The 13190-nt window shown below is 45.3% G+C and overlaps 1 protein-coding gene across 8 annotated transcripts in view; it reads right to left on the bottom strand.

Annotated features, from left to right (window-relative positions):
- Window positions 1–579: 579 nt before the first annotated feature.
- Window positions 580–13190, bottom strand: part of RBMS2 (RNA binding motif single stranded interacting protein 2) — a 112158-nt gene continuing 99547 nt past the window's right edge. For 4 of the 8 annotated variants that reach the window (XR_014803355.1, XR_014803356.1, XR_014803358.1 and 1 more), the window contains 8 exons: window positions 12858–12904; window positions 12587–12680; window positions 7217–7294; window positions 6767–6877; window positions 5824–5904; window positions 5358–5443; window positions 2499–5249; window positions 580–2158 (listed from right to left, as the gene is read on the bottom strand). Coding sequence is in view for 4 of the 8 variants with exons in the window: in XM_021092892.2 (XP_020948551.1) it covers window positions 5363–5443; window positions 5824–5904; window positions 6767–6877; window positions 7217–7294; window positions 12587–12680; window positions 12858–12904 (492 nt within the window). In the remaining 4 variants the exon portion in view is untranslated. Of the gene's footprint in view, window positions 5250–5357; window positions 5444–5823; window positions 5905–6766; window positions 6878–7216; window positions 7295–12586; window positions 12681–12857; window positions 12905–13190 lie in introns of all 8 variants that reach the window. The other 4 variants (XM_021092892.2, XM_021092894.2, XM_084956063.1 and 1 more) reach the window with 1 other exon arrangement.

Below are 13190 nucleotides of genomic sequence, written 5' to 3'. Positions count from 1 at the left end.
GTTTTGGTGACAAATTAAACTAATGAATAGGTGGAGAAGGAACATCTCTGCTTTCAGCCCTGAGTGCATGCTTACCTTCTCAGCAGAATGACAGCCACTAACTGGCCAACTCTCTCAGCCTCTCAGGTTCTGAGCTCTGCTCCAGTGTCATTGTTCCTGGGGGTGCCTTCCAAGCATTAGTTAATATCCTAGGTAGTTATTACTTGGGCTACCCTACCCCCTGGCCTACCACAGCAAAACCTAACTGAAGAGTCTACACTATTCTGGAGTGATAAATGAGGTAAAAATCTCGTAAGATATTTCAGAAGTAGAAATAACCAAAAGAGGAGTCCCTGTCGTGGCACAGCATAAACAGTCCAACTAGGTTGTGGGCTCCATCCCTGGCCTCGCTCAGTGGGCATTACCATGAGCTGTGGTGTAGTCGCAGACGTGGCTTGGATCTGGCGTTGCTGTGGCTCTGGCATAGGCCAGCAGCTGTAGCTCCAATTAGACCCCTAGCCTGGGAACCTCCATACGCCATGGGTGCAGCCCTAAAAAGACAAAAAGCCAAAAAAAAAAAAAAAAGACTGACAAAGTTAATGGAATAAAAAATTATTTAATCTTAAATGCACTCATGAAATAGGGCATGGGTTTGTAGCAGTGATTAAAAAAAAAAAAAAAAGAAATAACCAAAAGAGTTTTTACATTTGACTATGAGCCCTTTCTAGCCCCCAGGCTCCTAACCTTCATGAAGGGAAAAACAGAGTAAAGGAAGGAAAGAGTAAACCAGGTGCTTGTGCCCTTGTTGAACTGTAACACTGTGAGGTAGATCTGTAACAAGGACAAGGAAGATCTGGGGATGTGTCTGGAGAATGAAGGTTTATTCAAAATGGAAGTGGATAGGCCAGAGAGAAGGAGCAGTGCTAAGTGGGGTGAGACGGCACCTAGCTTTCTCATTACTATAGTTGGGGACCACCCCTAGGGAGGTACAGCATTGAGCAAAGGTGGGAATGGTGATAGAGCTCACAGGCCTGTCTCAGTTGCTGCAGGAAGACCATTCTACAAAAGGAGTGGGTGAAGCTGAGTAAACCTGAGGGTTCAACTAATGCTTGGAAGGGCCTAAAGTGTAGGTAGCACAGAAATGGAGTAGTTAGTTTAAGAGGGAATGAGGAAGGATTAGTGTGATAAGGCACAAGATTTAAGAGCTAGTCCTTACAGACTGACTTTCATAATAACCCACCCTCTCTGAGCCGATCTAGCAAGTCTGGGGACAGGTTTAGTTAGACCTGGTCTCCCAGGCAAGTTTACTGCTCTAGGCAGAGAAGGTCAAAGCAGCCCTCTCATAAATGCAATGCTGCTGCTCTCCCAGAAGGTGGGGCAAGTGCACAAGAGAGCAGATTTCCGCCCCCTCATAGATTCTACTGTCGGGATCCCTGGATCATTCTATTCCAGGAAGGGTTCTCACTGCGCCTTTTTGGAGTGGGCCCCCAAAAGGATGACACTCAAGTGGCAGAGAATGAGCACTGCAGACACTGAAGGGCCGAATGAGCTCAGTGATGAGTCAGGAAAGGAAGAATGGAACTGGGCTGAGGTGGCCCAATGTGAGGGAGGTTGGTAGGGCAGCAAAGGCTAGTCGTCACCCTCAGTGCAAGCAATGTCCCCTGCGAACCCCATCTGTTACTGACAAGGGCTATTTATTACTTCTTCAGAGGCACCAGGCTTCCTAGTCTGGGTGTCTCCAAATTCTTTGGTTAAAAACACTCTTTAAAAACAACATGTCTCCCCATCATCATTTCCACATCTTCCCTAACCTCGACCTACATCCTCTTCCAAAAAGTCTAATTAGCCTCAGGGTTGAGTGTCATCTCAGAGTTGAGAAGGGAACAGTAATAGCACTAGTATGAGATGGGACAAACAGGCTCTGAGCCTAGTAAAGGAATACATCATCTGAGAGAGGGATTCTGATACATTCTATTTGACTGAAAATAGAAAAACACAAAGTACTAGAATATTTTAAGACTGTTGTGAGCATCTGTAATGAGTGGGGGTGAAATGTGAAGTACAGAGAGGGTATGACCTGGGCTCCAAGAAGACAGAGCTTATGATGTTGCGGGGGTGGGGTGGGTGGATTTTTGGCTGCATCTGTGGCATGAAAAGATTCCCAGGCCAGGGATCAAACCTGTGCCTCAGTTGCAACAGCTGTGGCAATGCTGACTCCTTAACCTGCTATTACCAAGTGGGTACTTCACAGCCATAGTGCTTAAAGAGCCCAGCTCTAGGCTGTGAGCTTGAAGGCTACTCTCCACAATTACTCTTCCACCATTGCACTATTTCATGAGAAAAAAAATATCCCTCATTCCTCCTCTCCTTTCTCCAATCACTCACCCATGTTAAGAATTGTTAAAAATGAACTTAAAGGAAGCTCCCTTGTGGCAGAGTGGGTTAAGGGTTTGGTGGTGTCACTGCTGTGGTGCAAGTTCGATCCCTGGCCTGGGAACTTCCACATGCCATGGGTGCACCCAAAAAAAAAAAAGAACAACTAGGGAAAAAATATCATGAGTGTATCCCCAAAATACCCAAATGAAATTCCACGATGCCATGAACCACTTCAAAAATAACTCCAGGCTCTCCATCATTTCCCATGCCCAAGCCTGCCCAAACCAGAACTCCTAACAGAATCCATTATGCAGATTCACATGAAGAGAACACACAAAAAGTAACTTTGGAATTGTAAAACAAAGAAAACCACAGCCATATAAACATTTAAATATGGAGAAAGTAGACAGAACTAGGAATTCTGGAAGGCAGAGGAGGGGCAGCAGTGATATGAACAGTTTCTACACATGAAAGGCCCTAATTTCACTAAACCTAGCAAAGCAAGGCTTCCCCAAACTACTATGGATTAAGTTACTAGGATTCTAGATTCTTCTCCTTTTCTTCAAGGCCACTGCAAGAAATCTATGGGCTTCACTAAGGGCTAGAGACAGCTCAGAAACAAGAGCTACCTGCCCAGACAAACCCTTCTAGAAGGTTACTGGGCATGGGGCTGTTTGACATTAGGGAAATCCTGAGATTGGAAGTACCCATGAGAAAATTAATAGCGGCAATTTTGTCCTTTACACTTTTTGTCCTACATATTGTTCCCAAGCCCTGCCCCAGGGATGTACAAAAGGACACTTGAGGCACAGGGACTCTCAACTCTGGGGTGGGTGGAGGGAAGGGAAAGTGGGGCCCAAGCTCAATGTACAACTGATACCACAGCTTCTTCCCACCCAGCATCATCGCCCTCTCCCTACAGCCGGCCTCATGGAAGGCCCTGGTGCTCTGTACTCCATCACCCAGCTTTCTGTCTGACTGACTGGAGGAAAGGCACCTGACCTTGAAGTGAAGGGGAGCAGAACCCTCCTTTCAGTATAGAAGGAATGACTGGGAAGAGACGGCACAAGATCTTATTTTCTAGAAGATGGGCACAAGTTTCCTCCTACCTGTCTCCATGTGCAGAGTCAGGTCTTGGAGGCGACGGAGTTAAAGAGCAAAACAGAGCCTTTTTGGGGGAAGGACTCCTGACCATGTAGATAGTGAAAAGGGATTTATGGACCTTTTCTATCCTAGCTCCCTGGAAAAGGGGCCCAAACACACCAGGGCAGGTTGCTCTGGACAATTAACAAAGAGCTCTGTCCTCTCCTGCCCTGCACAGCACCCACCGAACAGTCCCCATCCTGATAGCTCTGAGTGTGTGTGTGCCTGTGGCATGTGCACAACAGCACAAACTTTTCAAAGAAGCTCTTGCTGTACACAGAGGTGCCAAGCTCAAAGCCTGGGGTAAATTCAAGGACCTCAGTCCGTCCCTCTCAACCAGCTGCCTGGGTGTCAAAGGGATGTGTGTCCAGGACTAGGATGGGAATTTACCTGTCCTCTGGTACGGGAGGCAGGGACAACACTTCTACTCAGGATTTCTCAACCTTGTCACTACTGACATTTTGAGCCAGAGGATTCTTTGCTGGGAGGTGGGGCTCTCTGAGCACTGCTGGATGTTTAGCAGTACCTCTGATCTCCAGCCAGTAGCACACAGCCTCCACGCCCAGGCATGACAATCAAAAATGTCTCCAGAGATTGCCAAATGGCCTCAGGGGACAAAACGACCTCCTTCGAAATCACTGGTCTAAAGGGGAAGCAGCTGACCCTCCACAGAGGGGAACCTAAGTGGATTCAGCAAGGTCACAAATGAAAAGGCTCTGAGCACAGCAATGTGTGACAGGGAAGAGAAAGGCCCTGAGACCCAGGGCAGAAAAGATCCTCCAGGAAGCAGAAAAGCAGATATTCCTGAAAAGCTGAGGCCAGAGAAGACCTTTCCTCAGGGGGTGCTGGCCTCGGCAGTGAGAAGAAGAAGTCACTAGGTCCATTCCTCTGGAACTCGCCAGGGAAAACCTAGTCTTCATCTGTATTTGGATCAAGGATGGCTTCTAGAGGCAGGGCAGAGGGAGGAAAAGCCCCTCCCAGCCTGCTGAGTGTTCTACCTTGTTCCTTGCCCAGCCCCCTAGACTTCCATATGAAATTTCATTCAAAAGAAATTCACAAAATTAAAAACTATAAAGAAGCAGAGTAGGCAGGTTTTGCTGTATGAAAAAGAGAAAAAGAACAATCTCGAACAGAGAAAGAAGGCATAAAATGTGTGTGAAGAAGAGATGAGATGTGTGAGCTAAGAGTTCTATGAAACAAGATTTTAAAAGTCTGCATATTTTCTTACATACACCCCCCCGCCAAAAGTCATTAACTAAACTTAGTCAGAAGGGCTCACAGTCGACTCTTTCATCAATGTTCTAGCACCACACCTTTCCTTTCCTTTTTAAAAAGTAACAATTTTTTAAAAACGCCTTCCCAAATAAGTCTAATACATCAAAAACTATTTCTCATAAAGATGAGAAGAAGCTCCAGGCACCATGTCTCTTTGGGGTACGGAAAGAGTATATTGCAGTTAAAAACAAAACATAAAACTTTCTTCACAAAAGAAAAAAGTTCTTTTGATCTCCTTGACTATAAGACACACAAAAGTGACAGCTGCCCCAGGCTCCACCAGGAGCAGAGGAAGAACAGAGGGCAGGAGAGCAGAGATTTCTTTTTCCAGGCCCCGGCCTGTGAACACCGCTGGCCAAGTGTTAGTCCTCAGCAGGGCCCACAGAGGGGCTCTATTCCTGGGCAGCCCTCTGGAGTCCGGAGCATCAGCCTCTCCAAGAATTCATTTGCATTCAACAAAGATGGGGAGGGAAATCCTAAAGGAGGCATAAGCCAGAGAAGGTTGGGAAGGGGAGTGACAAACATGAGAACCAGTCTGACTCGGGCTGCTCGGCCCACCCTGCCCCTCAGCACGTGGTTCTTACCACTGTTACTTGTTGAACTGGAAAGAATAGACGCCATGGTCTGAGGGAGCTTCCGCTGTCACTTGACTTTGCTGGCCGCCGCTCTCCTGCACCACAGCCAAGGCAGGAGAGTCACCCTGTGCTCCTCTCCTCCCTCCTCTTGAAGCAGACTAGCTAAAGCCCCAGAGCTGAGGCCCTCCTTGACCTGCCCACACACACACACACACACACACACACACACACACACTCTCACAGCATCACTTCCCCCACACTGAGCAGCATCCTGGGCTTCACTCCGGTCTGGCCAAATGAGAGGAAGAGGCCTCGCTTAAAGACACAAAGTCTTTCCTTCCTACATTCTTCACATACCTACCAGCTATCTATGCACACAGAGTGAGCATCACTGTGAGAAGGGGATCTTGATCAAGGGAAATCTGCCTCTGTTCATTTTCTAATCCTCAGTCCAAAGAGATTATAAAGCTCTTACCTCAAGTGAAACACTGGAAGAAGGCACAGGGGTGAACTGAGAGATATAAGCTCCTTGCACAGCTGCAGCTGCTGGCATGTACTAGAAGGAGAAACAGCAATAGGCTTAGAGCAGTGATCCTCAGCTACACTTAAAGCACCTGGGGAGCTTTAAAAAATGCAAATAGGAGTTCCCATTGCAGCTCAGTGGTAAAGAATCCAACTAGTACCCATGAAGGTTCGGGTTCCATTGCTGGCCTCACTCAGTGGGTTAAGGATCTGGCGTTTCCATACGCTGTGGTGTAGGGTGCTGATGAGACTCAGATCCTGTGTTGCTGTGGTGTAGGCTGGTGGCTATAGCTCTGATCTGACCCCTAGCCTGGGAATTTCCATATGCTGCGGAAATGGCCCTAAAAAGCAAAAAACAAACCAAAAAACTCCACAAATGCCTGTGTTCCATCCCCATATTCGAATTTAACTGTGCTTTATAAAAGCTCTTCAGGTGATTCTAGAGTACACTGGCTCAGAGACACTTCTGCCTACAGGACTAGCTTTCCTCCTCTTTCCTGTCTTCTGCTTTTTCTCAGTGTACCTGCCTTCTCTGCTTTACGCCCTTTTATACAAGTCAGAATGCGTCTGACCTACAAGAAATCTAATGAGTTTCACTCATTCTTCCTGTTACTATTTTGATAAAGACTTTCTAGACTCCTAGAAAAACTACTATGTAGATAGAAACACTATTTGTTTAGTTGCAGGAGTAGGAATCAGTTAAAATAAATGACTTGGAGAGCAGAATGGCTGGCTGTATTCCTGGCTCATATCTTTTTAGTAGCTCTCTTTTTCTGAGTGTGCCCTCAATGACTCCGAAGTGATTCCCATCCTTATTCAAATGCATTTATACTGAAGCTTATTACACAGGTATTCTTGCTTGGAAGGAATGGATAATCAGAAACATCCTGCTGTACCGTGCCCATGCTGCTGAGGGAGAGATGGCCCAGTTGCTGGGTAAGAGGTCCCATCATGGAGGCAGGCTGGAGAGAAATGGGATGGTCCATCCCTGGTGTCAGAACTGAACCCTAGAAGCAGCAACAAAGGACAGGGTTAGCTGGCAGTGTCTGGGGAGGCTGCCTGAAGCAGTGATTCGTGCCTACCAGAACGACTGAAGACGGTTATTTAAAAATCCTGAGAAACGATGGGTGAGGAACAACCTAGCTATGCAATGGGAACAGGCACTCTGCCCATCAGTCTGGAGGGAGTCTTGTCTAAGAATAGCACACTCACTGAACTGAAGGTCATACACGGGGTTACACGAGAGACTGAGCCAGAACTCACACCCACATCTCCTGTCATCAATCTCACTGTTTTTCTTAACATCAAATTGCCTCTTTGGCTTCTGCCCACTTCTGAACACTCACTGAAGGTTGCATGAGGTATGACTGGTGGTGCATCCAAGACGGGTTAGGTACTTGAAGAGGAGATGTCTGAGTTACTCTCTAATGCAAGCAAAAATAAACAAAAATGTTAATTGCCTAGAAACTATTAATTTGCCCAACAATCTGATAATGTTCAGCAAAAAAATCAAAAGAAGTTAGAGTGTCCCCCTCAGAAAACAAAAATATTACACAGAATAAACTGTTTTAAAAATATTTACAACTTGGAGTTCCCATCGTGGCGCAGTGGTTAACGAATCCGACTAGGAACCATGAGGTTGCAGGTTCGGTCCCTGCCCTTGCTCAGTGGGTTAACGATCTGGCGTTGCCGTTAGCTGTGGTGTAGATTGCAGACGTGGCTCGGATCTAGCGTTGCTGTGGCTCTGGCGTAGGCCGGTGGCTACAGCTCCGATTCGACCCCTAGCCTGGGAACCTCCATATGCCACAGGAGCGGCCCAAGAAATAGCAAAAAGACAAAAAAAGAAAAAAAAAATTTACAACTCTTACACATCAAAAAACCCAATTTAGAAATGGGCTAAGAGGAGTTCCCTTGTGGCTCAATGGGTTAAGAGTCCAGTGTTGTCACAGCTGTGGCGCTGGTTACAGCTGTGGCGTGGGGTTGATCCCAGGCCTGGAAATTTCTGCATGCAGTGGGTGCAACCAATGAAAAAATAAAGTTCGTTTACTCATTAACATTTAAAAAAAAATGAGCTAAGAATTTGAATAGCTATTTCTTTTCTTTTTTTGTCTTTTTGCCTTTTCTAGGACTGCTACCGAAGCATATGGAGGTTCGCAGGCTAGGGGTCGAATCAGAGCTGTTGCCACTGGCCTAGGCCACAGCTATAGCAATGCCAGATCCAAGCTGTGTCTATGACCTACATCACAGCTCACAGCAATGCTGGATCCTTAACCCAGTGAAGGAGGCCAGGGATCGAACCCGCAACCTCATGGTTCCTAGTTGGATTCGTTTCCGCTGCGCCAGGACGGGAACTTCTGAATAGCTATTTCTTTAAGATACACACATGGCCAACAAACACATGAAACAGGCTTAACATCATCAGGGAAATGCAAATCAAAACCACAATGAGAGGGAGTTCCCGTGGTGGCTCAGCGGTAACGAATCTGACTAGGAACCATGAGGTTGCGGGTTCGGTCCCTGCCCTTGCTCAGTGGGTTAACGATCCGGCGTTGCCGTGAGCTGTGGTGTAGGCTGCAGACGCGGCTCGGATCCCGAGTTGCTGTGGCTCTGGTGTAGGCCGGTGGCTACAGCTCCGATTCGACCCCTAGCCTGGGAACCTCCATATGCCGCGGGAGCGGCCCAAGAAATAGCAACAACAACAACAACAACAACAACAAAAAGACAAAATACAAAAAAAAAAAAAAAAAAAAAAAGAATCCTGTGTTGCCGTGGTATAGGTCACAAACTTGACTCAGAGCCCGCATTGCTGTGGCTGTGGCACAGGCCGGCAGCTGCAGCTCCAACTGGACCCCTGGAGCCTGAGAGCTTCCATATGCCTTGGGTGCTGTCCTAAAAATAAATAAAATAAAAAGGACGGAATAATAAATGTTATACATTCCAAGTGGCTACACCCTCAGCATGAAAGTTCCTGGGACAGGGATTAAATCTAAGCTGCAGCTGCCACCTACACTGCTGCTGTGATGATGCTGGATCCTTAACTCACTGCACTGGGCTGGGGATCAAACCTGAGCTGCCACAGTGACCTGAGGTGCTGCAGTTGGATTCTTAACCCACTGCATCATAGCAAAACTTCTTTGGGTTGGGTGCTTTTTTTTTTTTTTTTTTTTGGTGGCTGCATCCATGGCATATGGGAGTTCCTGGGCCAGGGACTGAACCTGTGCCACAGTAGCAGCTCGAGCTACTGCCAATGGATCCTTAATGTCACTGCACCATAAGGGAACCCCTGTAAGGTGGCTCTGGAAACCAGTTTTACAGTTCCTCAGAAAGTTAGAGTTATTATGTACAACCCAGCAATTACACTCCTAGAACTGAAATGAAATTTCAAGAGAAATGAGAACTGTCATGGCTCAGCAGTTAACGAATCTGATTAGCATCCATGAGGACGTAGGTTCGATCCCTGGCCTCACTCAGTGGGTTAAGGATCTGGTGTTGCTGAGAGCTGTGGTGTAGGTCGAATATGCAGCTCAGATCCTGCATTGCTGTGGCTGTGGTGTAGGTCAGCTGCTACAGCTCTGATTTGACCCTTAGCCTGGGAACCTCAATGTGCTTCAGGTGTGGCTCTAAAAAAAAAAAAAAAAAAAAAAAAAAGGAAAAAAAAATTTCAAGAGAAATGAAAAACATATGTCACGTAAAAACTTAAAAAAAAGTTTACAGCAGCATTATTCATAATAGGCAACGGTGGAAACAACTCAAATGGCCAGCAACTGATAAATGGATAATAAAATGTGGTATATCCATACAATGGAATATGATTCAGTCATAGAAAAAGAATGAAAAGCAATACCTGCTACAACATGGATAAACTCTGAAAACATACTAAGTGAAATAAGCCAAACACAAAAGACACACATTGTATGCTTCTATTTATATGACGTGTCCAGCATAGGCAAATCTATACATGTAGAAGGTATATTAGAAGCTGCCAGGGGCTGGGGCTAAGGGAGAATGGGGAGAGACTACTCATGGGTACAAAGTTTCTTTCTGAGCTGATGAAAATGTTCTGGAATCAGATAACGGTATGATAGCTGTATGACTATAAATACATTAAAAACTACTGACCTATACACCTTTAAGAGGGTGAATTTTATGGTATGTAAATTATATCTCGATTTTAAAATGGAAAAAAAGAAAGCAACGAGAAGCTAGAAATGTATTTTTTTTTTTTTTTTTTTTGGTCTTTTTAGGGCTGAACCTGTGGCATACAGAGGTTCCCAGGCTAGGGGTCTAATTGGAGCTATAGCTGCTGGCCAACGCCAGAGCCACAGCAACACAGGGTCCGAGCTGCAGTCTGTGACCTACACCACAGCTCATGGCAACGCCAGATCCTTAACCCACTGAGCAAGGCGAGGGACTGAACCTTCGTCCTCATGGATGCTAGTCAGATTCATTTCAGCTGAGCCACGACAAGAACTCCTAGATACGCATCTTGAAAAAAGTAGGGTTTATTCCATAAATGTAAGGATGTTCAAGATCAGAAAACTCTATAAGTCAAAATTTGGAGTTTTCTCATGGCATGGTGGGTTAAGGATCCAGTGTTGTCACTACAGCAGCTTAGGTTGGTGCTGTGGCTTTTTTGATCCCTGGCCCAGGAACTTCCACATGCCATGCTGCCAAAAAAAAAAAAATATATATATATATATACACACACACACATATATATATACACACACCACACACACACACATATATATGGAAAAAGTCATAGTTTAATATTAGATGCTGATTTTAATTTTATAAAAAGACATTTTTTCTTTTTCTTTCTTTTTGACTGTAGCCACAGCAAATAGAAATGATCAAACCCAGGTCAGAGATCAAACCCATGCCACAGCAGTAACCTGAGCTACAGCACTGACAACGCCAGATTCTTAACCCACTAAGCCACCAAGGAACTCAAAAAAAGACATTTTTAAAAATTCAATAGCCATGGAGTTCCCATCATGGCGCAGTGGCTAACGAAACTGACTAGGAACCACGAGGTTGCAGGTTCGATCCCTGGCCTTGCTCAGTGGGTTAAGGATCTGGCGTTGCTGTGAGCTGTGGTGTAGGTTGCAGACGTGGCTCAGATCCCACGTTGCTATGGCTCTGGCATAGGCCAGTGGCTACAGCTCTGATTCGACCCCTAGCCTGGGAAACTCCATGTGCCACGGGAGTGGCCCTAGAAAAGGCAAAAAGACAAAAAAAGGATCCAGCGTTGCTGTGAGCTGTGATGTAGGTCACAGACTTGGCTCGGATCCAGCATTGCTGTGGCTCTGGAGTAGGCTGGTAGCTACAGCTCCAATTAGACCCCTAGCCTGGGAACCTCTATATGCCAAGGGGGCGGCTCTAAAAAGATAAAAAAAAAAAAAAAAAGAAGAAGAAAAATGGGCCCAAGCACATGAAGAGCAATCTTTTTTTTTTAACATTTTTATGCCCACACCTGTGGCACATGGACGTTCCCAGGCTAGGGGTTGAATTGGAGCTGCAGCTGCCAACTTATACCACAGACACACCAATGCAGGATCTGAGCTGCATCTGCAACCTATGCCTCAGCTTGCAGCAATGCCAGATCCTTAACCCTCTGAGCAGGGCCAGAGATCAAACTTGCATCCTCATGGATATCAGTTGGATTTGTTACTGCTGAGCCACAAGGGGACTTCTGAGAAGAACAAATCAAAACATGACCCCTAAATGCTTAAACTCAGCTGTAGTCAGCGAAGTGCAAATTAAAGTAACAATATACTTTATACTTATCAAGATGGGAAACATTTTACAAGAGCAATGTCACCTCTGGCTGGATGGAAATGGGTCCTCTCCTAAATTGCTAGTGGAAATGTGACTTGACACAGCCTTTATGGGAAGCAATCTGGCAATATCTATAAAACTGAAAGTCTGTATATCATTCAACCTAGCAACCCACCCCTTGGACTATAGGCTCCAGAAACAAAAAGCACTCATATGTGAGGATTCAGGCAAAAGGATGTTTACCAGAGCATTATTTATACCAGAAATAAAAAACCCTGAAATCCAAATGAATGCTCTTCACAGGGGTACAGTGGAAGAATTCTCTGGTATATATGTAGCATAAAATAGTGTGACTACTTAAAAAAAAAAAAAACAAAAAAACAAAAAACAAAAAAAACCACTTAGAACAGAAGGTCTCAACATTAGCTGCTTTAGAACTACCTGGAAGGCTTTTAAAACTCAGCTTGCCGGGACCCATCCCCAGAGTTCCTATAGATCTTGGGCGGAGTCCAAGATTTTGCGTTTCTAAAAATTCCCAGGTAGTGCTGACACTGCTGGCCCAGGGACCACACTTTGACAACCACTGGTTTAAGATAATGCTAAGTGAGAAGAGTAAAAAATAAATTTAATATGGTCAAATTTTTGTAATAAACAATGACTTACCCCAAATCTTATATGTATGTGTATATGCACATGACAAGGCATATGAAACTAGTAGGAAATTAACATGGGTTTATTTGTAGGAGTAGCAGATAGAGGGTAAGAGGGTGTGTCTACAACAGTCAATATATGTAATGTGATCATGTATTATGCTTTTATATAAAACTATGTATGATATTTATAATGGAAATAACAACAACAACAAAGTAGTTTCCAGTCTGCAACACAATGAGAGGGAAAAAACCACCACACTCTTTTCTGAGGCATGAACCTACCTGATAGGAAGACACAGGAGACGGAAGGTACGGTGAGAGTGCAGATTGAGAAAGCATCCTGTTGGGGGTGATGTTATAAGGAGCTGGGTAAAACCTGTAAGAAGGCACTTCATCAGTAAGACATCACAGGAAACTACAAGGCAAGGGCCCCCACTGACAGACACAGCCACTTCCCACTAACTGCTGTTTAGAAATCAAGATGAAACATGCGAGTGCCTGGACACAGACTATTGTCATTTTCAGCTGGCCTGTTTCTATAAAACACCCTTACCCATTCTGAAGAGCTGTGGTAGGATCATAGGTCAGGGCCAAACCACCCTGCAAAGAAAGAACACAGCAGGCACATTGAGAGCCCTTAGGTGAGAACAGGAGCAAGCCCAGAATATCAAGGCTGGAAATGGACTTGGTTCAACTGAGTAAAAGCAAAGTCTGGACAAGTCGCACTATAGGTGTTATAGAGTTTTCTGGTTGTGCAGGATGCAAAACCCCATTTAAGATTCGCACTGAAGAGCATGTTGAGCAGCCAGCATCTCTCGGTTACACACTGTAGCTCTCAAGCTTGCCACCTAAACTCACAGAAATCAGGCCATGGTAATTTCTATTC

Source organism: Sus scrofa, chromosome 5 (genome assembly GCF_054392235.1).
Source record: "Sus scrofa isolate SSC_HxYL_T2T_F1_AM1 chromosome 5, Sscrofa_HxYL_maternal_Yorkshire_Landrace_v2.0, whole genome shotgun sequence".
Classification (NCBI taxonomy): Eukaryota; Metazoa; Chordata; class Mammalia; order Artiodactyla; family Suidae; genus Sus; species Sus scrofa.
This window is presented reverse-complemented; position numbering and strand designations above follow the sequence as displayed.